Source organism: Plectropomus leopardus, chromosome 8 (genome assembly GCF_026936395.1).
Source record: "Plectropomus leopardus strain MGB_pleo_1.0 chromosome 8, ASM2693639v1, whole genome shotgun sequence".
Classification (NCBI taxonomy): domain Eukaryota; kingdom Metazoa; phylum Chordata; class Actinopteri; order Perciformes; family Serranidae; genus Plectropomus; species Plectropomus leopardus.
In genome coordinates, this window is record NC_142183.1 from 27,525,960 (window position 1) to 27,551,727 (window position 25,768).

At 42.0% G+C, this 25,768-nt stretch overlaps 1 protein-coding gene across 13 annotated transcripts in view; it reads left to right on the forward strand.

The window, feature by feature from the left end:
* Nucleotides 1-25,768, forward strand: part of tenm2a (teneurin transmembrane protein 2a) — a 260,523-nt gene that overhangs the window by 178,743 nt on the left and 56,012 nt on the right. For 10 of the 13 annotated variants that reach the window (XM_088081291.1, XM_088081292.1, XM_088081295.1 and 7 more), the window contains 3 exons: nucleotides 1,604-1,810; nucleotides 10,774-11,005; nucleotides 22,152-22,390. In XM_088081291.1, coding sequence (XP_087937417.1) covers nucleotides 1,604-1,810; nucleotides 10,774-11,005; nucleotides 22,152-22,390 — 678 coding nt within the window. The remainder of the gene's footprint in view (nucleotides 1-1,603; nucleotides 1,811-10,773; nucleotides 11,006-22,151; nucleotides 22,391-25,768) is intronic. The other 3 variants (XM_088081301.1, XM_088081302.1, XM_088081304.1) reach the window with 1 other exon arrangement.

Genomic DNA, 25,768 nt, shown 5'->3' on the forward strand with positions numbered 1-25,768 from the left:
CTTCACCAACTTTATGGATCTTATCTTCTTGTGCTAATGTTACAATATATTTCAGAATTCAGAAATAAGTTACAGAGGCTCGCTTTCATCATAGAGTGATAAAACAGACAATGGGGCCCACCAGAATTTTGTCATGGGATGGCCAGACGGGGCCACCGATGATCTTGGGATGGCACACCAAAATCAAAAGCCATAACTGAATTTTGGAATTCTTTTATGCTATGGAAGTATATAGGCTAGATGAAGACTATGTCACTATGTTGAGAATTAAGGAACTGCATTCTGGTATACCTAGCATTTTTATTGTGCAGTTAATGCTACTAAATATCTGATGAACATAGACCCATACTGGCACAGTTAACAATTGGAGTTCAACAATAATCTTGTTTTGTGTCTGCATGTGTTTGGGGATTCATTGATCTTGAGATAGGGTGGTTGTCCTTTTCCTTAAAAAGAAAAAGATACAGCTGTAATTTGAAGGAATACGTTCATTGTAAGGAACAAAACATTCACAGGCAACAAGTCGTCTCAAGTTTAAAGACATGACATGGCATCCAGTTTGGATCGATCATATCCAAGAGGGGAGATACCAGTGAACGTATCAGGGCAGCTGCAGCCCCCCTGGCCACCCTTAGGAGGCATCTGTGAATATAGATGCAAGATAATATATCAGTGCTGCAAATATATTTTTTTCTTTGCAGTTGTATGGTATGGATGAAATAAGACATATAAAATGAATGTTTGCAAGGAAAAAGTGCTCAAACTGAGCTGAAAAGAGCATAACTTCCTTATCTGGACGGAGCTGAAGTGTCAACAGTGTATTCAAAATATCTGTGTCACTCATTACAGTATTAAGGACATCTGTGGGCTTTTTGTGTGAATCTGTCTTTATATTGAGTCTTCAGCCTCAACAAGCTTATGTGTTTTCTGTCAAAGCTGCTATACATTGCTATGACCAGGGGCCTGTTCCAAAAAGCAAGTTTACTTCTGTGTTAACTGGGTAACTTTCTTAAGACCTTTTTTATATTAATCTATGTTCACTGAAATAACCACAAAAAAATGAAAAATAAATAAAAATAAAACATTTTCACATGAACATTCAGTCATGCAGATAGTTTTGGTTTTATTTTATTTCACAGTACACCACCACAGTTTGCCTTTAGTCACAACTCACACACAAAAAAAATCACATAAAAAATAAAAAAATAAAATTAAACACCATTTCTTTTTCCAGAAACACATTTTTATTGATTCTGGATACTTCACAGAACACACTATCAACAGTTTTAACAAGAACTATTTATATGATTAAAAAATACTTCCAATTAAAACTGTTGACATCAATTCAAATTCCATCCATACCCATTCACCTCCATTGTTTTGGATAGAATCAGAAATCTTTTTTTTTGTTTGTTTGTTTTTGTGTAATTTGGGTGAATCAAGCCTTAAAGGTATCCTGGGTTTTGCTCAGCAGAATGATGAGAAAACAGAGTAAACCTGCCTCAGAACAGACCCCTGTATCACTGTCAGTCATTGCCATCTGTTTTGTCTAATGCCCACTCCTCCCTCCTTCTCCCCCCTTTTCTCTCCCTCCATCGTCCAGGTCGCCCACTCCCTCCAACCTCCTCCTCTTCCCTGCTCCCTCCGTCCCTCCCGTCCTCCTCGTCTGCCCCCCACCACCCCTCCCCCGGCCCGTCTCCTCCGATCAGGGAATGCCAGGTGCCCCTGCTGGAGAAAAACTCCACCCACTCTCACCTGGAACCCCACCCGGATGACTCATACTTGCTCCGTGCCCAGCCCTCCTCAACGGGTAAGAGAGCTCACCATTCACCCACCCTTTATCCTCTCATTCATTCTTATTTATACATCAACATGTCATCCATCACCCGGGTCGCCGCATTACCTCATCATGTGTCCATTTCCTGATCTGATTTAGTCGTTGCTCAGTGAAATGCCGAGCTTTAATTCTTTGTCACATCTTGTTCTTTAAGCCATTTTGTTTCTGCTTTTTGTGCGTTTCTCTGAAGTCAGCGTTTGTTTGCAGGGCTGGGGATCAAACCAAAGGGACTGAAGCAATTATTGTGTACATTATAAGAGATCATAAAATATGCAGTTAGAGATTTAACATAGAAATTGATTGTAATCATGATCAACTGTGGGTATTACAGTTTTATTGGAGGGGAAATAAATCTTTTGCTCTGCTCATTTACAGATAAATTAAAAATCTATTTATACATTTTTAACAATAAAAGACCACCCAGTGCATATTTGTGTGTGTTAAAGGGATAGTGGAGAGTTTAAAGAGGCAGACTGGAATCAGACATGGAAGTTACGCAATGTACTGCTGTAGAGTGGTCAGCAACAAAGTGAATTTTAGCCACCAAAAAAAAAAATCATTTAAAATGATCAATATCAGTTAAAACGTATGAGTATTTTCATTTCTTTACCTTTTTTTCAGACTGAAAAAAACAACTTTTAACACTTTGAAACCTGGAGTAACATTACTTTTCTTGTGCTGCTTTCAGATGCCTGTCACCAAAAAATAAAGCTTTGAACCCTGAGCAAATTAGCCTGATTTCTTAAAAAAAAAAAAAAAAAACACAACATGGGAAAAAAGGTAATGAGCAACTTTGTAATGCATGTTCCACAAATTGCAAGAAATTTGTAGACTTAGAATATTATTTTTAAAAGCTATAGGGAAAAATGTTTAGCAAAAAAAGAAGGGGAAAACTGTATTTATGATTATTACAATTACATATTTAAAATTATCTTAAAACATTAAATAACTTTTAAAGGACTTTTTGAGGTTGGGGTTATTTATTTTTTTAATGAAATTTTCAGGTAAGTTTTTGTACTTTTTACTAATATCATGCTAATTTTGGGGTGATTTCTTTTTCGTTGCTCATTCCCTTCTTCCCATATCATTAAAAGAAATCAAGCCAAATTGCTTAGGTTTCAAAGGGTTGAATAGTTCTCTTCAAAGCAAGACTACATTGACAAAAGCAGTGATTTAACATTGCGGAACACAGAAGCTGCTGGTCTATGGCTGCCTCGATCACCTATGTTGTTTGTTCCATTATGTGATTTTGGTGTTTTAGTTCAGATTTAGCAAAGTCATACAATGACACAAACTAGCTAAATTATCAGATCAGTGGTAGACCACCAGCTACCGTGTTCAGCAGCTAAAATTACTGATTTTCTCAGTGGAGGAGGCTCTGATGAGTGCATACATGGGAAGCTGAAGCCATTAATGGCTTCCACGTTAAAAAAGGGTTGTCTAACAGAAAGGTAAAGCAGTGAAAATACTCTAAATATAGCTTACATATTGATTTTTCTAGGTTGGACTTTTTTAGGTGGCTAAAATATGTTTGGTTGCTGACCGTCATCCACAGCAGTAGATTTCTTATGTCCTGTGTCGGACTCCAGCCTGCTTCTCCAAACTGGAGGCGTGCCAACTGAAAGCTACTTTTTGTAATATAGTGACTATGGATAAGTACCCAATACAACCCCACTTCAAAAAATTCAAATTACTCCTTTAAAGTGCTGTGTAAATCAACGACCTCTCATGCTGAAAATCCCATCAGCTTTTGAAAAAGCATAATCGAAAAGTAACATAAAAGAAAACACTCTGTTCCCAAACTTCTTTTGACGCTCACATAACAAAAAGCACATCCTGAGCCGACAATTGGTAATCTCTTAATGGATTACATTTTCAATGTAACCCTCCCACCTTTGTCAACTATTGCCAGAAAACAATGATGCAAATGAAAGCAACCCCTACACTCTGCAGAGCACACACTGGTTGCCAGTGAGTAGGTGTGTTTGTACTTATTTTCCATATGACATTAATAATCCAGTGGAAAGTGAAAGGTAAGGGGATGATGAATTTTAAGTGCCGGCAGGAGGATCAGTGCAGCAAAGACAAACTAGTTAGTTTCCTGGCTGTAAGCTTTCTCTTTCATCATCGGACACTCTCGTGTTGGCTGTAACAGGCCCTATGTGCTTATATCAGCACCTCACAACTATTTCTCTCCACACACACATATCTGCGGTGATGAGTTTGTTCATCAGCATACACATTTATTCTCAACAATTAGCTACTGTGGGCCAACTCTGTGTCCCTCTCTGCCTCTCTTTCCTGCTCTTCCCCCGATTCTCCACTCCTCTGTGCATCTGCACTTGTAATCAGCAGATATATTTAGCAGAGGCCTGATGGGAGGGAAGGGGAGGGTGGGCAGAGAAGTCCTAATGTGATTTTTGGTGGAATACAATCTATTGTTAATGGCGTTAGGCTCTCCTTTGATCCAGTATAAATCTTCATTAGGGAAGGCCCGGGTCCCAGGTTCAAGAGCAACGTGATTAGGAGGCTTTTAAAATGACGTTACATCAGCCTTCTAATTGGTTTACTGTTTGCTGGGGCAACATCAATCATTAGCCCAGTAACCGCACAGCAAATAAATTCACTCTGCCACTGACACCCTAATGGCAGACACTGGCAAAGAGGGAGAGTGAGGCTCGCAGGCACACGCTCTCTCATTCTTGTTCACATACACCCACACTTTCTGTTGTGGGGCTTCTTTTCAGTCTCGGCTGATCATGTACACACAGAGATGGAGAGGGAGAGAGACAAAGAAAGAATAAAAAAAAATTTAAAAAACGCGGCAGAGAAGCATGAAAAAAAGAGGCGCAAAGAGGCAAATGGGAGCAGAGATAGAGAAAGCCAAACTTTGACTTTTGAAGTTGTTTAATGAGACATCTTGCATGAAGAAATCAAAAAGGGGAGAGAGAGAGAGAAAGAAACATCCAGCACCAGTAAAAATAGATGGAGAGAGCGTCTGAGACGGAGACAGACACCAAGAGACATGGGGAGTCAAAGAGAGAAAAAAAGGGGGAATGCAGATAAAAAGGGGTACGCCAATGAGAGCTTAGAGGGTGAAAGAGAGATATTTGGATGGAAGGAGAACAACATTGAGATGAAATTGCAAATTGCCACGTTTTCCAGCCAGGACTGCTGATCTAATGGGTGCAGAGAGAGTCCTTGGCTTTGGGCGTCCATTAAAATCGACCTAAATGAGTTTAGAGTGGCAGTCTGGCACTGCATAAACACACCCTGGCATGTAGGAAGTCACAGGAATGGCTGTGAGGAAATAAAACACCTATAACCGGCGACTGTTTATGCATGTGCTTCTGTGAGCCTGTCTGTGTGTGTGCTTCTGTGTGGTCCTGTAGAGAGTGGACGCTGGGCAGGAAATGAGCCTTACCAAGCCAGGCAGAAACTGACCACAGCGAGATAATCCTCAGGAAGCTGCATGCTGTTTGTGTGTGTTTGTGTTTGCATGCATGTGTGTTCGCTGTAAAGTAGTCCACCATTACCTAAGCTAACAGGTGGACAGACATGACTTGTGTTCTTAGTGAAGCATGACAGGTGAATGGGAACGGAACGGTGTTGCAGAGGATTGGCTGGGAATTGGGTCTGCGAGTGTTTATGTGGGAATACTGTCTGGCTCGGAGCACCTGTCTGGGAACGCTCCCCCGGAACGCCGGGAGAGCTGAGACGGCCAAACGGAGCGTAGCAGATCGCTCCTGGAAAGAGCTAGCGTTAGCGCTGTCTCTGGCCATTCATTATGCATGGGGAATGCTAAGCTATTTTTAGCACGAGTCTCTTCTAAAGTGGCTAGCTATCTGCTGCCAGGGAAGCCACCTCAAGTCACTGCCGAAGCAATGAATGTTTAATGGCTTTGTTGAAACAAATCTAGAGAAACAAAGGCACAGCAAAGACACATTGCCTTCTCCTGCACTAATGTTATTCTTCCTAATGGTACTTATGTAAGGGTGACATTTGTGTAACAGTGGGATGAGTGTGTGTGTGTGTGTGTGTGTGTGCGTGCGTGCATGCGTGCGTGTGCGTGCGTGCGTGTGCGTGCGTGCGTGCGTGTGAATGCGTGCGCATGCGCGCGCGCGCATATGCAGCTCTATGCATCTGTATGTGCGTGGGGGTGAAATGCACACGTGCATTTCTGCTCATGGAGACTGTTTGTTTTTGGCTGAATTTGATGACTCTTCTCTAGCGGATTATTGCCTCCTAATTAGACAGAGATGACTAGCCAAGGCAGAGGCGGTTTGTGTGTGTGTGTGTGTGTGTGTGTGTGTGTGTTTCTTGGTGTTTGTGTGCCTGCATGTGTAAATTTATATCTTTAACTTTGTCTCCTTTTTCGTGCCCGTGTGTGTTTGTGTATGTGTGTAATATAGCCTATGCGCAAATTAACCCCCTTTTGTCAGCACGTTTGCTTTTAGCATGTGTGCCTGTTAGTTTCACCTCAAGCTCCCCTTCCGGTGTACTCAGCCTCTGAGCTCTGAGCTCTGAGAAGAATGACAAATGAGGAGCATGAGACATTTGGAGACAGAGGACGTATGAAGCACCGGCACATGGGAATATACATCCTCAAAGCACAGGCAGCATAGCAATTAGCTCGGAGGGAAGGAGCATGGAAAATAGTGGAGGGTGGCAGAGCGTTTTGTTTTTTGTTTTTTTTTAAAGAAGGACAGAATCTGTGGAGATATGGGGTGTGAAATAAAAAGATGGAGAGACAGAGGGGAGTGGGAAGGACAGAGAGAGGGTAGGGAGCTGAGCCCTGCAATGATCCCCTTTTAACTGCTGAATGGGCATTTCTATCCCGCACACACATTGACACACACACACACACAGACACACTGACATACACACGCGCGCACATAGATGCACATCCTGCCCCTGCGACTTTTCTCTGTTAACCACAGAAAATGTCAATAAACAGTTTGCCCATCCAGGGCTGCAAAACAAACTGCCTTGGTTGGTTCCTGCTGCCAGCTGGCCACACACACACATACACACACACACACATAGATACACACTGTGAGATTAATATGGTGTGGCGAGCCCCTGCTTCACAGTGATGTGTGTGTGCGCAGTGTGCCTTACAGCGGGAGGCAGGTTAGCAGACAGGCTAATGCTCCTCTGCTGAATGAGGCTCCTTTTGAATTGGCGAGCATAATGAACTTCCAGGGATTAGCCCGAGCCAAACCCACCAGCTTACAGCTATAGTCCCCTCCTCTACAGTCGCAGGGGACCTTGGACAGACTAAAGTGGGTCAGCCTTCAACAGCAGACAGAAAAAAGGGCTCTGAGCTTCTCCACACAAAAAAAAGTGGTGGTGAGAAACAAAACAGAGAGCTGTTGAGAGAATCTTTTCACGATCGCTGTTTACTCACACTGGCAGGTGAAAGAGAGAGGAAAGAAAGGAGGAAAAGATAAAGTGGAATAAAATGTGATCTGCTTGGCTGCTCCCTAATTGCTCTATTTCCTCACCACATGTTTTGTCTTTTATCAGACCGGGTTCCTGGTAAAACGGTTGTTCCTATTAGCCTACCTGCGGGTTGTACTTTAGCAACTGGACAATTCATCTGACTAAGTCCCCTGTCTTAATTTATTAGACCCATTTACCTGCTACTTTACAGCCTACTTGTTAGTGCACAGTGCCTCTGTTTAAGTGGTTGATGCATATAAAAACGCAAACAACAACAACAAAAAATAAATAAATTGGCCTTGTATGTCGGCCTTGCTGCTCAGGCAGGCCCCGCTTCCCAATGTTTGTATTTTCTCTGGCAAGCTGTAAGGATACGTTTTATGGATTTGAAGTCTACATGAAAATGAATTTCTTTGACATCACTCTCCTGTGCTGTGTCAGAAAAAAAAAGAAAGCAATTTGTTTCTGATCATAAATATTTTTGCAGCATGCGAGAGAACCTTTTTTTAACTTTTACTAAACTCTGTGTGGCTGAAGAAAATGTTTAGTTTTGGTTTTTTTTTATGAAGCTGTATTTTTTGCACAATAACAACACTAAACATTTGTAATGAGTCATTTAAGCACTTTATTCTGCAAGTATTGATTCAGTGCAGAATAAAAGAAACAATTGCTTTCTATCATGTACCAATTCACTTCAGTTAACCTGACAGTACGTGACAATTTTGCCGGCCCCCAGGAGGCTATAAAGAGAGTAAATGCATGGAATTACAAATAGTATTTTTCTCAGCAATTACATTTTTCTGACATTATCTGGAGACATGTAATAGAATTTGCAGCTGTATGATAGATAATAGCATTTTCATCTGTCTCTTCTCTGTCTGTGGAGGGAAATGTTCAAATCGTTATTACAAAATGTGAGTCTCTGCAACGGTGCAGAATATGACTCAGTCCCTGTGTAACTATGTAGTGGCTGGACTGTTAAACAGAGCACTCTCCCAGTGGTGCAGGGTGCCTATGAGTGCAATGAGAAATACCAACACACTAGAAGATACTTCTGGCACACACACGCATGCTCAAAGGTTCATAGAAAACTAAGGCTAAAAACCCATGTATTCCTCCTCTATACAAGGTGTGCCATATATTATTCATCCAAATTTGAATGAAAAAAAAAAACGTTCAATATTTATAGCAGGGAAGCGAACAAAGGCGAAACGCGTGCATTTTTTGTACGCAGATTTAAACATGGGAGACAGCGAGGTAGAGTATGAGCACGGGAGTGCCTACTTTTATTTTTGTATCACTCGGACTGTGTGTCCATGCATGCAAGCTTATTTTATATCCCCCTAGTATATGGCTCTGTGTTGTGTGCATTGCTATGCTTAGATAAAAGTATTTACCCAGATAGCGTGTAGTAGGAGCTATTTCACATTTATAGGGGCATTGCAGGGAGGGGAAGTCGAGTCAAATTTATTTATAAAGTACTTTTAAGAAACAAGATTTATCTCAAAGTGCTTTACATCTCCACAAAGGACACAAACAAAATGCAAATAAAGGCAAGATGAAAGAGAGGGAAACAATTCTCGAGAAGGAGTGAGGCTGTATAGGGAGGAGGAGAGGGAGGAGACATAAAACTCTCTGCATACCTTAATAACAATTTACTCTCTGCATGTGTGATGCAAGAGTTTGACTTTTCCTGCAGGTGTGAAACCACATCTATGTTTGCATATGCAAGTGTATGCACGCGTGTATGTGTGTCCGTTTCTCCCAGGAGCATCTTTTGCATGTGCAAACAGATGTTTTGTGTCTCTCTCATGCAGCAGAGGTCAGGGCCCTCCATCTTTCTCTCGTCTCCTCTCCTTTCACAAGCATCTGTTCGTCAGGGCCATGTGGGTGACACCTGCGTCCCAGTGACGACGCAGAGGAATCAGGTCACCTTACAAACTGGTCGCCATTACAGCTGCAGTTGCAAGGGAGCTCGCTGCCCCCTATATGTTCCCATGTCGGAGGGAGGAAATGAGGAAAAAGGAGAAAGCGGGAAAGTTGGCACAGTGACACAGTGCTATGCACTTTATGCTTAGATTTCTTTGCATGTGTGCATCTAATGTATGTTCTTTTTATGTTGGTGCAAAGTTGCTATCATTTACTGATACAGATCTCTTGTCCAACAAACATCAAAGAAGAAAAGCAGACAGGAGAGTGTGACACATCCACCCATCTCTCTTCTTCCCTTGCATTCTATCTTCTCTCCTGTAATTTAAGAGGAGATGACAAATACAATAGGGCAAGTGTGACCGCGCAGCTTGACAAAGCAGTTGCTTTTGTTGTTTTTTTTTTCATCTCACATGAACTGTATGTGTGCATATGTGTGCTTACTCTGTCCTTTGATCAGCACCAGGAAGGCAATGTGAAAACAAACACAATCATTATAATGTATTCCACTCTGAGACGTGTAAAATAATGATGAAAGTGTAGCCTGTAGTATTGATAAAAGAGAAAGCAAACTGTGCTGTAAAGCCTGAATTCAAAGTCAAATGTAACATCAATGACTCTGTGTGTTTTGCAATAATTCCGACACTTCTATCCAGACAGCATCCCAACAAAGGCGTGGACAGTTTATGTGACATGTAGAGGGTTCTTTTGACCTCTTTTTGATCAGCTGCGCATTGAGTGCACACACCTGTCAATGTGTGAACAAACAATATGCTAATGCACAAGAAGTGATGCAACCGTGTCAAGCTCCTACACTGTATTGTATGTGGTTTATTGATTTTTGCTGTCCAACCCACACACACACATGCTCTAGACAGGCTCAACCCTTTCCAATGATTCACGGAGAGAGAGACAGACGGAGATAGAAAGGTGATGTGTGAATGGGTGTTCTTGTCTGAGTCATCTGGGTTTGTTTTTCAGCTCTCTCACTAAACAGTCCATTAGCTCAGAGTTGGAAGGGCTGGTATTGGATTCTAGCTGACATGTTTCCCCAAGTCTGAGAGCAAGAGATGAGGGCACATGCTGTGCGGAGTGCTCTACTGCTCACACACGTTCTCCTTTCTCTTAGTTATGAAAAAGAAAACAAGAACGAAAAAAGTGAAGGTGAGACAGTAGAAGAATTGGCTTAAAATAGGATGGCCAAAAATGTAGAAAAATGCTCAATAAAAATGTGAAAACATGATTATCAAATTACATGTATCTATTTAGCTGGAATTTCCTGCTAAAATAAGTTATCGACCATTTGGAAAATATGACACCTACTCTGACAAAATGATTGCAGACACAAAAGTAGCACGTAATGGAATGTTAATGAAGTTATTTCCAAGCTGAATACTTTTTTGGCATGCTGAAAAATAAACACTAAATATCAAATAACATTTCTGTCCTGCATTTGTAGCATCTTGGAATGAAATCCCCACCCCTTCATCTGTAACTCTCTTTGATTTCCTTCACAAAGAAGAGTGACACTTGAATTTCCTCTCTGTTTTGTCTACTTCCAGGGGCTGCCAACCACCACAGTCAGTCCACACTACGGCCTCCACTGCCCCCTCCGCACAACCACCACACCTTATCCCACCAGTCTGCCAACAGCCTGAACAGAAACACCCTGAGAGGGGGACGCAACCCCATTCACGCCCCTGCGCCAGGCACTGGAGACGGGCCGACCACCCCGGAGTCGGTCCAGCTGCAAGACAGCTGGGTGCTTAACAGTAACGTTCCGTTGGAGACCAGGTCAGAGGAAATTTGTTTCTTTTTTTTTTTTTTTTTTTCCTGCTTACCTGATGCTAAAATCTAGAGACACTTACAGAAAGCACAGCAGTGGAATAAGCCTTGAGTAATCAATAGCGAGGAAAAAAAGGTCAGAGCGACGCTGCTTCAACAGCATTCCTGTGAACAAAGAATGATGGAGTCAGAGAGAAACGCTATGAGAGAGCTGAGGCAGATGTCACCCTGATACCCCTGACCCTTTTTACTCACTTTTGCTACAGTAAGGATGTTAAGAAACTCATCAAAAGGAAGCCAATCTTCTTAGTAAACTAGCAAAAAACTGGAGTTGGTGCATGGTCATGAGGGCTGACCCTAATGCTTCAAAGCTTCAAAGCTTCAGTCATTGCCACGGCAATCGATGTTTAAATCGGTATTCAAATGCTTTGATTTTTTGTTTGTTATTTTCACCACTAAAATGGTGGATAAAATTTCAAGAAGGTGGCAAGTTTCACACACGAATGTGGCCAGTGTGGTCAGTGCAGTCTTTGACCCCTACGTCAAGCAATAAAATTGGCAGTATGATGAGAGAAAGTAACAAGTGAGATAAACTGTGGATGGCTGGTATCTATTCTGTACACACAACTTTTGCACGTCTGTCTTACCTGGGACAGGGATTCCCCCTCAGTTGCTCTTCTTTCAGTTTATATTTGTTTTAAAATAATTTTAATTTACTTTAAGGTAAATCGGAATTTGTGATTTTAGGTTTTTTATAGATTAAACTGAATTGAAATAAAATGAATTATCCACAGCTACCAACTGTAGTGAAGCACTTACATTGCATATAGTGATGAGGCTAGACCTGCAGGGTTCCAAGTTATTAATGACTTGCAAAAAAATTGCTTGCAATAGTCCCTTTTCCATCTTCTCTCCCCTCTCTTTCACACTCTCTCTACCACACAGACAGTGGCGAGTTCTGCTAAAGTCTGTTCAGGTGACGGTGGGTGATTAGGCATTGCAGTAACAAATGCTTCATATGTGATCAGTGCTCCCCAGTTTGAGAATTAACAAGCAGTCAGTGACAAAACTGAATGGTCTCTTTAAGTAATGACCTTTGATTGGCCAAGGTATCCTGTCACAGGTTAGATTTCCTAATGCCTGAATACAGAGCCAGTAGGAGGTCCCAAAGTCAAGTGTTCTTTTAGACCACTAAAATTACGATATGCTTAAAGTTTATTATGGGATTTTGCACAATGATGCCAAATTAGACTGCTTAGCTAAGCTGTCACTGTGAGTTTATAACAGTATAAAATTTTATTAAAGATGCATTTATACTTTTGACTCCTGCCTTAGGACTGACCGCAAATCATGTCTCTTTTGATGAGCAGTTTATGCTCCTTTAGAGACAGGTTTTGGTACGACACAGTTAAAATGAAAGCTCCAATTTGGGCTCTATGGCTCTATTACTTCAAAGGTCAGCTGTCAAGATAGTTTCCATTTGGTAAACAACCAACATTGAGAATGCTCACACGGTGAAGCGCAGACCATTGTGAGCTTCAATGCAAGTCCATTTAACACCTTGCACTACTCTACTCTAGTACACCATGCTTTACTCACTAAACACAAATGAAGAATCAGGTAAAATAGACCCAAAAAAGTTTTAATTGACTTACAGTTGGTCAACTGCACAAAATCTGTATAAAAGTTTACCACAGTTACACTCTACAATGCTTTCAAGTGCACACATATTTACTTTCCTCTGCAATCAAACCCACTTATCATGCAAATTCCATTAGAATTACCAAACATTGTTAAAATTTTGCCGTTGTAAATTAAGGTGTGACAGGGCTCTTAACACCCATTGAACACAATTTTTTTTTCTACTGATTGTTTTACCCCAGCGAGTTTGTATTTTCAACAGTCTTACCACAACAAATGAAGTAAATGCCTGATACAGTGCAGTGTTCTGATTTCCTCTCATACATTAGTCATCCAGGGCAGCGATATGTGATGCATAGAGGTCCGGAGACTGGTAATAATAGCAAAAGATAAAAGACGTGCAAATGAACCAGCATATATATATATTTTTGCACATAGTATCATTTGTTATGGGTCCATTCAATGGATGAGAAAACACAGTACAGCAGAATATCTTGCACAGTGTGTCACCACTCCCCTCCATCATTCAAAACCAATATATGAACCACCTAAACAAAATGAAAATGACTCTTGGCCTCTGATTAAAAAGTGTGCTGCTCAAACGCATTCTCTACCTTGTTTCCCGGTGCAACACATAGAAAAATCTGCCATGTGTCAAAGCTATTATGCATGGCATGCACCCTGAAGTGAGGGAGCAGAAAATACAAACCATTTTGCACACCCTACACATGCGCTTTTGCCAGTACACAAAGAACACTTACCAGGCAAACAGAGCATTCATGCAGGGTATTACTATTCATGAGCCATGCAGTGAGAAGGACACTGCCTACATGCTTGCTAGCATGCGCACGCTCGCTCTCTGAGCATTTACTCTGCAAGCTGTAGTTGTGTTTCTCCTGCTGGGCGCTGGGGCTTCCAGCTCTGATGGTCCCAGATAAGCTCCCCAGAGTGCCGGCCCTGTGCAGTATTTATGAGGCCTGGCCATGTTTAATTCAGCCCCACTGGTCTCAGGTCTATGCTCAACCTGTGCTGATGCATCACGCCGGTATGCATGATGGATAAGAAGAAGTGTGGTGGTGAACAAGAATACCTACAGCTTGAAATAGAAGCTATTTCCAGTTACAATTGTTTATCTAGACCTGTGCAGCCATAACATAGTTTGTGGAGAGAGGACGTATTTGTTAATTTTGTTGTTGCAAATGATGCACTGATCTTTGGTGAGGTCCAGATTACAAGAATAAAGTTATAAATCCTCTTTTCAGAAAGTATGTTGTGATTGCCATCTTTACAGATTTAAACGAAGCGACACACACGCTCACACACGCTGTCGAGCCTTCTGCAGTGCCAGTATTTGGTCATGTTCAGGTGGTGGGGTTGGGCATGGCTCAGAGCCTGTCGCAGTGAATGGAGCCCAGAGCGGCCGACTGAGTTTCCAGCTCCACCCTCCAGCCCAGATTGGGCCCTCCTCTCTGGGTCTGGCAATGGCGGAGACTGGGTGGGCTGGCTGGAGCTGCTGGAGCTTGTGACTGGGTCAGAGCCAGCCGGGCAGAGCCAGAGAGTCACACCATCCCCAAGCTGGCAGAGCCCGTCCTCCATCTCATTAAAACCAGCAGCTAGGAGATGATGAGCACATGTGAGGGAGGGAGTGCATGATTGTGCGCATTTGTGTGTATGTTTGCATCCAAGCATGTGTGTTCTCTGTGACTGGGACTCCTCCCCGCTGTAATCATATGTAAATTTTGGCATTTGTTGTCCACTCGTTATAGTATAGTGTGTGTGCACACATGTGTGTGTGTTTTGGCTTGACCCGATAGTGTGACAGCGCTGAGAGGATGAAGATTGATCACCTAAGAACACCCCAGGGCCTGGATGACTGGCAGAGAAAGAGGGAGACAGGAATAGATGAGGGGGGGGTGGGGGGTTGATATAGCAGAGAAATATAAATCGGGAGAGGGGGGAAATGGAAAGGAATGGTTTACGGTAGTGGAGGGAGAGATAAAGAGGGGGAGAAAGGGAGAGAAATGGAGAGAGGTGGTGATTGAAGGAGATTGTTTTGGGGAGTGTGTGTGAGAGAAGATAGAAAGGCAGAGGAAGGAGATTGGGGCCCCTAGAACATGGATACATTTACCAGTGTGAGATAAATGACTATAGATGGCTGGTGCCACTGTGTATGTGTGTGTTTATATATATATATATATATATATATATATATATATATATATATATATATATATATATATATATATATATATATATATATATATATATATGCGTGTGTGTGCGAGCAAGGAACGGACAAAAAAAAAAAAAAAGCATGTCTCTGTGAGCATGCAAGTGCACATCTGTGTACATGTGTCGCAGCATTTTGCGAGAAAGCACCTGATTTCCAATATGTCCCTTGGTGCCTCTTGGCAAGCTGATGCCAGTTTCAATCTCTCTCTGTGATCTCAGGACATTCCCCTGCACCCCTTGCTCCCTTCACTGTGGGCAACAGCTCTAGGGGAGAAATAAGATCACTGAGAGGGTTGCAGCATCTCAATTTATCTAGAAGGAGCAGTGGAGGGTGGGGTGGCATTGAGGGGGGCACTATAGGTTACTTTCAAATGCATTGCTGCTGGGACAGATTCAAAGATGCTACCTGTGGGAGCCACAGGGGGTGGAGGGGAAGAAGACAGAGTTGGCTACAGAGAAAAGAGTCATGCCCAGCCCTGTAACCACAACTATAATATGCATATAAGAACCACATAATATCATGCAGGGTTTATCAGTGATATGATTTTGGAATCATACAGTATATATTCTAAACATAATATCCAGTATTATTATGCAGAGCCACTAACCCAAAACAAAATAAGCTCCTTTTAACTGTGTTTTCAGCTATTTTAGGTATAAATTTTAAACGGTATAGTAACACAAAACGTATTTGACTTGCTGACATATTCATATTGCATATGAAGGAAGTTATCAATAACATAAATGTTGTCAGCAATATAGATAAAAACTCTTAAAGCTTCAGTTAGATTTTTTTATATAACTTTTTGTCATATTTGCTGAACTGTCACTATATCCATGCAGTAGTATATGCAACAGATGATCTGTGAAAAAAATCATACTTCTCTGCACTCTTGAATTGCTTCTAATGGCCTTTTGGCATGTGGACAAAAACTGAGCCCAGAAATCTCTAATGCAGCTGTCAGTCATGTCAGTCACTTCTCATGAACTGCAGTCAAACTGGGCAGCGCTGGTCAAATATGAATTTAGACTGTGATACTGCATTGCTTATTTCTCACCTTGAATGTTTCCAGAGACAGATTTTAGTGTACTGTTTAGCTGTAAAATGAGAAGGTTTGCGTTGGAACCAGTCAGATGAAGCACCAGGCACCACTCACAGGCCAGACCAACTTTTACAGCTAAATAGTTTAACATTCAAAGTTTTTGTTGACCTTAGAAACAGTAGTTGAGAAAACAATCTCACTATAAGTTCCATTTATAAAATGGACTCAATGTTGGATTACTTCCAAGCTCCAGTACAGCTACTAAACTGACCTTGTGGTTAGAATGTTTTCGCAACTAAATTTCATTTTGGGGAGTTAAAACTGAAGTTATACATCTTTTTCCGGTCTTGCAATTGTAACCTGCAATTTGTTGCTTTTGATGAAGTCATAACAGACACTTTAGGGTACACAAGCCTGAATGAGCAGAGGTAGTATCACACAGAACTACACTCTTTGAGCTATCCACACAACTTAAGTTGATTTACAGGTGTGTACAAGTGGCACAGCAATCCAAAATTCCCAAAATACAACAAAGAAACACAGTTTTCCCAACGCAACTTTCCATCACAGTCATTTATGATACAAGTCCAGCTTGATAATATGATGGTAGGACTAATTTCTTTAATTTCATTCTCATTTGTTCCAACTGGTGATTATCAAACTAACTTCAGCCAACATTACAATGTGCTACTCTGGTTAATTAATGCAAAGTGAACTTGAAATGTGATCAATCTATCAGTCACTTGCTGGGTTTAATCAGACAGATCCCCCTGATACATCTCATCTACTTGATGATGAACAATCGCCTCATTAAATTTGTGGCCCTTTGCCATGGGATGTGGCACTCCTACTCATTTTCTCGTAAGCTTAAAAAGGCTTATATAATAATTCATAAAAATATAAAAACTTCCTTTGATGTTAGCAGAGGTATTGTCTGTGATGAGCAGTTGATGTGGGGGAATCCTCACAAAAAAATAAAATAAATACAGTAGTAAAACAAGTTGTCATGTGGGTAGGCAGGTTCAGCTGTTATCAGGCCATTAAATGGCCATTATCAATAGTATTGTAAATGTTGTTTAGAAGGGGCCTGCAATACCTTCTACATGGTTCAGAGGGCAGTTATGGCAGATGAAATTAATTTTATGTTTATTGTTAGATGTCAACCTCTTGTGGCCATAATAATTAGGCTATGACGAGGGCAAAAGAGGAAGTCGGGTGGCATACTCCAAAGAGAAGTCCGTAATGGGAAGGACTGAGGGTACAGGACTTAACTCCAGGAGAGCGGGGTTTGTGTCCCATGTGAAACCAAAAGTCAGCACTGATTCATTTTAACTGACATACCATGATATATTTTCCTAAACCAAACCACTTATTTTTGCCTCTAAAACCTAACAAAATGACTCTATGACAATTTTGAATATGCAAACAGCTATTCAAACGCCTTATCACAGCAACTGTTTCATAACATATGCAAACAGTTTGTTAATGGGCTGATAATGACCTTTAGACCTACTAGTTGGTTGGCAGACCCCCCTCTAGACATTCAATGCGCTGATAACATCAAAATCAGGTGCCTGGGTTCACTATTTCTTTGATGTAAAGAAATTCGTTATGACATCTCTGGATAGTTGAACACTTGATGATGCTTTGTATATTTTTGCTTTCTACACATATCACTCAGACTCAGAACTGTTCCATGTCCTCCTTCAAAGCAACACTCAGCAAATGAATGCCCATTATACTGCATCCATCTGCCGATTGTTGTTTCCTACAATTGTGGCAGGGAACAATTCTCATGACGCCACCCTTGAGCATCCTCCGCTCCCGGAGCCCTTTTGTTTCATTCTCAGATCTGACCGTTTTTCAGTCACCCCCATACCGAGTCGACCTCCGCTAATTGTTCTCTACCTCTGATGATTATTCTCAGAGTGCTATCCTGAGCAACCACATGTTTGTGAGAGCTGAGAAGATGAAGCGTGTGTGCGCGTGTGCTCACAAAAAAAAGGCGTGTGTCCGTTCACTCAAGGGGAATGCGAGCTTTGACTTCCTGCTAATTACCCAGCATGCTCTCTGTTCTGTGGTTAATTGTCCAGGTCCTTTTTTCTCTCAATGGGGAACAGGGTTAGAATGGAGTGAAAACACATCCTCCCTTTCTCTCTGTCTGTCTTCTAATCTATAGCCTCCCTCTCCATCCTTCTCTTATGTCACTCTTTGCTCCATGAGGATGCAAATTAAATGTTTAGTCGCACATATGGGGCAATCTCATGAAAGAAAACCCACATTAATTTTTTTTTATGTGAGTGGGCGCTATGTCTGAGTCTGTGCTAATGTTTGTCAGTGTGTGAGTTAGTGCTTGCTTGTTCTGCATGTATGTGTGTTGCATGTGTGTTGCATGACAGCAAGGTAGCAATGGTTAGACTTGGAGGGTGGGGGTGGAGGGGGGGGGGGTGCTGGCAGCTCAGGAAAAAGAAGAAAGAGGAGGGGGGGTCTCTGTCAGCTCTCTAATTATGTGTGACGTTCTCATGCTGGACCACTGTCAAAAATCGCACAGCATTCACACATAACTACACAGACACACATACAAGCAAACACACACCCAAGACTAATGATACAGAATTGTGATTGCCGGCTGCCTGCTATGATAGAACCCCTCCATAGTCCTCCGCAACATAAATCAATGTCAATTACCTCCCCAGAGCACATTAGACACTTTCCATTCCTACTCGTAATTAGTATGGCCCATAGACATATTTCCATCCCACACCAAGCACACAGTGGAGCTTCTGCACACAAACAACAAAGCCAGAAAATGAAATACATTCAGTGCCTGCGCTCAAATGCATACCAGCACATTAAATCGTATACATTGTGCCGCGCGGAATGCAAGTAATTGACCGACTCACCCCCCTCCCTGCCTTCTCACGCACATTAGGGGTATCGTAATTAATTACCGTTGGCCTTGCCATCACAGAGTGACTGTGAAAATGAGTCGAAGCAAAGACACATGCTGGTTGACCTTGAAGTGTGTGTGTGTGTATTTGTGCGTATACACGCAAGTGCCATGCGCGATCTTGCATTTGGGAGCGTGTAGATTTATGCCTGCATATTAAAATTGATGGCTGTGACACTGAGAGGCTGGTATTTTTAGACAATAACCTCATATTTCTTTTGCGTGCCATCTCCTCGCTCTCACTCAGCCTCTGTGTGTCTAGAGGTTTTTTTTTTCCCCGTTTCTTCTTTTTCCCTGGTTTTCCTTGGTGTCATGCAGCGCACCTGACAGGTAAAAGGGGGAGGAAGGGGGAAAGAAGAGGTGGAGGGTGGGGGGGAGTCCAGCAGGATACCAATCCAACAATCAGTAGCAAGAGATGATGAGAGAGTAAGAGAGAGACAGAACACAGGCTGGCTGAATAATTGATAGAGAGTGGCGCGGTGCTCCCAAACCAAATCTTTATGCTCTGAGCACATCACCTGTTTTGCACCAACTGTTTTTTTGAAGAGAAGACACGTGTACAGACACGCTGTTATGAAACAGCAATTATTAAAGACATCAAAAGGACAGGATACCGCACAGCAAAGTGCAGTTAAGCATTATTCTAAAAAGCACTCATAATTACTGGTCCTACTAGCCTAGTCTGAATAAAAGAGACAGTGAGCTAGACACAAGAACAAAGCACTGACACACATTTTTGCACACACACACACACACACACACACACACACACACACACACACACACACACCTGTTTGCATTACTGCTTTCTAGGACTCTATATGTGAGTCAATTGCCTGGGGAAGGCTGAAGTCAATAATCTGGTGACTTTAGTGTCAAATTGCAGCAATTTATAAGGGTGTAAATCAGAAGTTTCATCATCAAAAAAAGTTATACCATATAAAAGATTACAGCAAGTTAGCACTTTTTTTTTATTGACCAGAGTCAATTCAAGGTAGTAAAATGTGGATTTTGACATACATACCAGCAATTTGATAAAAATGAAGATTGTCACATTCAGGAATAAAAGCATGCCTCAGTCACAGACTATATAAAAGAGGTGGACGTAGCCCCCTTGACATCAACCATTGGTTTGTGGACTGCCATTTTAGCCATTGCCACCTTGGTTTTGACTGAGGTCTAACAGAGAACCTGAGGACACTGCCTTGGTAGTGACTTGCCAGTTACAAAGTAGCCTTGCCCTCAAGCATACCCTGCTTTATTGTGCTCTAAATGGTATGATAATTTATAAAATAAACATTATGTGCTGATGAAGACATGAAACCAGCTATTGAGAACAATTCATTGGGGAAAAGGTTTCATGAGGTAATTTTTTTAGGTGAGAAGTAGTGTCATTTTCTTGTAGATTTGTTTACAATCAGATTTATTTTTACAACTAGTGGAGTCACTCCCTGCTGGCCGTTAGAGAGTACGCACTTTCTCACTGGCTTCACTTTTCAGCACTGGAGATAACCCATTGACTATAGTTGACAAACTTGAAAAATGTGGCTCAGAAATCAGAGAAAGAGACATCTTGATGGACTTTCAACATTACTGGATGTTTGAGGCAGTGCAAAAACCGTACGTTCAGGCAAGTGTTAATGTGATTTAGCCCGCTAATGTTTGAGCTAATGTTAGCTTAAAGACAGCCATAAATAGTAAACTTTATGAACATGACATCAGTGAGCCCTTGACAATGTCAGTGTGGTAACATTATTATTGTATCCAAGATTTATCAACCTAAATAATGCTTTTTAAAACCATTAAACCATTGGATATGTGTGACATTAACATGAGCTATCTGTCATTGGTGGCTGGCTAGTAGTAGATAGAGTTAGCCTACCCATGCTGCTGTTTTTGATGCAATAATGACTTGTCAAGTGATTTATCTGTCTTTGTTTTTTGCTTTTACTCAGGTTTTTTAAATCAGGACATATGTCATTGTTGCAATTAGACCTACTTTTTTGCAATGAATTATAATTACCGGCATTATGGGCGTGCATTGTTTGCACCTTCAGACCATGTTGTAGGAATGTTGATGTGCCCCAAGATCTCAACAATTGCTTTTGAGAGTATGATATCATAACCATGAAATTCTAGACAAAGCTGCGACATTGAGACACTCTTTTAAAGAAGTAAAACCAGAGAAAATGTCCTGTCTGTGCAGAAATGTCCTCACTTTAAAGATAAGACACTCACAGAGCACCAGAGCATGTGCACCTACACACACGCCACACACACCACACACATACGCTTACACTCACACTCACAAACACACAAACGAGCAAATTCCAAAAAGACAAGCAGACAAAAACTCCCCAGTCATCTTTGAGGCAGTAGAGTGACCTCACCTCCTCAGATCTGTCACTCTCACCTGAGGGTTTTCTTCTGTCGTACCACCTGGAGTGTGTGTAGGGCCAGCTCCTCGCTCCCTGTGTGTGTTACGAAAGATGTCATAAAGGTGTTACAAAAGTTTTTCTTATTGTGTCCTTGAAAAGTTCCTTAAGAGCTGTGTTTCATTTTCTTACCATGGCAACAATGTTCCCTAACAAGGTTGGATCAGAAAAGAAGTCCAAGAGCAAGGAAAGAAAGAAGAGGAAGAAAAGGAGATGCTGAAGAACGGGGAGATGTATAAATATATGTGAGAAGGAGTGAAGTAGCAATAGGGTGAAGAAAAATTATAGCACGGAAAAATGGAAAGGGGAGGGGAGGGAGAGTCGCAAAGGCAATGCGCTGGGTGAGCAGGTGCAGCGACATCAGAGGATAATGGGTAATATGAGCAAAGGAATGATGGTTCAAATCCCTCTTTTTCCTCTCTCTGAGCCCTGACCTCACTAGGGCAACGAGGACAGGAAAGGGGGGACAGCAGTGATGCTCCGAAGCCATTGAGTGCAGAAACGAGGCACATCGTAAGTGGGGTGAGGCGAAGCGAGGGAATGGAAAGAAAAAAAAAGAGTAGAGCAGGTGGAGGTTAAAAAGAGACCTTGGACTGGAACGGACTGAATTGAAGACACAATCAGTTCAAGGATGTTCAAACCCATATGGCAGGAAGGTTTCATCGGAAACAGAAATTGGACAGAAGCTTGCACATATGTGACCCTGTCATTTGGACTCTGATTGGTTGTCCGCCTCATGTTTACCTCACTACCAGAGCTTTTTCAAACCACTTGTTTCAGTGACTAATAACATTTGCTTCGTCTTTTTCCACCTGTGGAATGACCTTTTTACTCTTGTGTTTTTTCTTCATCAGGCACTTCTTGTTCAAGACGTCATCAGGTACCACCCCTCTGTTCAGTAGCTCCTCCCCTGGTTACCCTCTGACCTCGGGAACAGTTTACTCTCCGCCCCCTCGCTTGCTACCCAGAAACACCTTCTCCCGCTCAGCCTTCAAGCTAAAGAAGCCGTCCAAGTACTGCAGCTGGAAATGTGCCGCAGTGAGCGCCATCGCAGCTGCTGCCCTGCTGGCCATCCTACTGTCCTACTTCATAGGTAAGTGATCACGCACAAAGTGTTATTCATGATGAGGATTAATTACACCATAGAGGATTTCTTTGGATGAGGAATTACAGGGAAACTTTGGTATTTATTAACCTGGATCCTACTTTCCCATGTTTTTGTGTCTAATTGACTATAAGAGACTGTATTTTTTTTAATATTGGTCCAGTATTGAGAGCAGCAGCAGACAGACTGCAATGTAATCCCTACGGGCTATTGTGCACCGTCAATTTACCTCCATTAAAAGTGCTTGTTTTTGCCAATGATATTCTCTTTCCACCAAATTAACTCTGGCTCTTGAAATGGTTTCATTCAAGATTCTTGGAACCGTGATGCTATCTTGTTGTTGGCCCATGTTTCTGACACTTTTGCGCAGAACCATTGTAATCAAGGATGTGTCATCAGCGGAGAGTGTTGCACAGTGCATGACAAAAGTAAACAGCCGTAGCAAAATCATGAATAACATTGATCACCTGTGAACTTTTCCGCTGCTATTACAGATATTTGTTACCCCCAAAACAAGCATGGGCCAACTGAGACCACTGCAGACACTTTTTTTGTCAAATGATTCAACCAACTTCTGCATTGTGGACTTCTCCATCCTTCTTTGCAACCTGTAGAATATGATATAACCACTGATGACGCCTCGAGTCGCACTTCAGGTCAAGAAATATCTGCTATGTTTTGGCTGAGGGCCAACTTTTTAAGTTCTGAACCAACTGATTTTTGGTTGAAATGCTCTGAAAAGTTCAAAATTAGGTGCAGGAACCGGAACCAAATGGTTTCTGTGTTGGTAAAAAAGGGGTATGAAAGGCTCTGATTATTTTAAGTGTTCGACAACGTTATGGAAAAGGACCCTACAGGAAAATGAAACATATTTCCTTACCTTTCGCTTGTCTGTTTGCTATTGTGACCAAGTTTGTGAATAAGGCCACTAGAGGTGACTTGCAGGAAAACTGTGACAGTGTTAGTGAGAGCTAGAGCAAGGAGTGCCAGGATTGTGAGATTGTGTTGGAGTACAGAAAGCATAGCTTAGTGTTATCTAAAAGGTTTTCATAAGTGAATATTAAGCTGATTTCAATGATATGATAAAGTCTACAAGATTTTAAAATGAGACCTCTCGTAGAGCAAGACTTGGTTAACCATACTAATACACCTTTTCCACCAAAATTTGCCTTTATATTATAACAATATGCAATGCTAAGTTTTTAACTGTGGGAACACCCGCTAAAAGTAGGCGATAGACTGCTCTCCCACTTTCAATAGACCAGAGCCATGTACAATGCTCTGCTCTGTCTTTTTTCACTGAACTGTGTAACTTTCGACATCACAGACAGGCCAGAGGACAAGTTGGCAAATGGTAGAAAGCAGCATGGAGGCCAGTGAAAATGTTACAGTGGTTACTTCTTTTTTTATATCTCTTACTAATTCAGTCTCTTTCAAACTTGGTTCAGACTCTGTTTTGAATGATCTTCATGTACCACTTGGACGGAGATGGACAGTATTTGGTGGCGGCCAATCATCAAAGTCCACCTGGGTGTTGTATTTCATTCTCTGCCATTCTGAGCTGATTGGAGCTGGAGTTGATAAATACCCATGACTATGACAGAGTCATTTGTCCTGGGAGTTAGTGTGGATTGCAACCATTCTCTATAAATACATATGCCAGATTTTAGCAGGTGTTTGCAGTTTTTTTGTGCAGTGGGAAAGGGGCTTTAACAACTGGAAGATGTAGAAAAACATCTCATGTCCCTGTGGCATCCTTTCCATATTCTTGTCAGACACTTATAATGACAATCTGAGACTGTCAGTTGTAAAAACAAGCACTTTAAGTGGACGGAAACTGATGGGGCACAATTGCCCGGAGGGATTACATTGCTGGCTGGAGTGGTCTCTCTCAATACTGGACCAGTTCCAAAAACTGTTGTCTCCATTAGTCATTTAGACACAGAAATGTGAGATAATAGGTTCTGGGTTAAAAAATGCCCAAGTTTCCCTTTAAAAATGTCCAAGAAACTAGAACTACCTCTGGATGCCCACATGCTTAATCACACATAAATATCTCTTTTAGTTCAGCTTGGTTAGCCCTGTTTGTTTCGCCCTGACCCATAATACATGAACTTTGCTCTTATTTGTATTCATCTCAGACCACGGCGGAAAAACTAAGTGTCAGGCTAACGGCCCGTTGTAAACACAAAGCAGATTCTCGAGGTGTGAGCTTTGTCACTTTAGCCTCGTGCTGCACTGTCAAAATCAGACTCAGCAGGAGCCCTGGCCTCCACTCTGTATCACTAAACAGCCGGTCAGAAATGCAGGAAGATACATACACCATGGCATACAGGGGCTGTTTCTGCGAGCAGGTATCAGTTAAGATAGGAATCCCCCTAACACACCCAGCAGAGAAGTGGATGTTTTTTAGTGATCTGAAGCCAACGTGCGATAGTCATACTTAAAGGAATGGCAGATACTCAGAGGAGAGCACTTACCGAGCACCTCAGGAGGAGATGCTGATGGCTGTCGACTGGTGAATCTGTCAGGAAGGGAGAGAGAGCATTTCTTTGAGTGTGTGGGGGAGTGTGTGTGGGTGTGGATTTTATCCCCTCTTGACCTCATTTGCTGGACGGGAGAGTGCCGACCCGTGTGTGAGTCTGTATGCGTGCATGAGACATACAATAGAAAGTGGAAGTAGAGAAAATGTATGTTTGATCGTGTGTCTCTTTAAGTGAGTGTGTGTATGTGAGGAGGCAGATGTGTCACTGAGCCCTTGATTGGCCTCTTACCCCAGAGACCAGAGTCAACAGATGGGGAATCTGAGAGAACAGTGGCATCAGCAGAAAGAACAACCCCCTTATCTCCTCTACATACATTATTAATATAATTTTACATTATTTATAAATATATATATATTTATATATACATCACCATCCATCTACCCGTCCACTCTGAGTGTGTATGTGTGTGTCCGTGGGCTTGATGCACCTCCGCTCGCTCGCCTGGATGTGTCCAAATTGCATATGTGCACTCAAGTCTGTGCGTGCGTGTTCAAATCTGTGTGTGTGTGCTCTGTGTACCCCCTCGGAGTGCCCTTGAGAATGGTGTGTGTGTCCTCCAGAACAGATCAAGGCCCCTAGCCTGGGGCACACAGACAGATCCATCGTCTCTTGAGCTTTCACACTGCGCTGGACAGCCACATATGGAGCTCCGAAACAGAAGCCGGGGAGAGGGAGGAAGACCTCCCTCCCCGCTGATACTTGAGGGCAGGGATGTGGTGGAGCATAGAAACTTACCGAAACCCTCCATCTTGTTTTATTAGCAGCGTAAGGGGCTCACTTAGGGCTGTTATGACAGAAATATTTGTTTTCATCAGAGAAA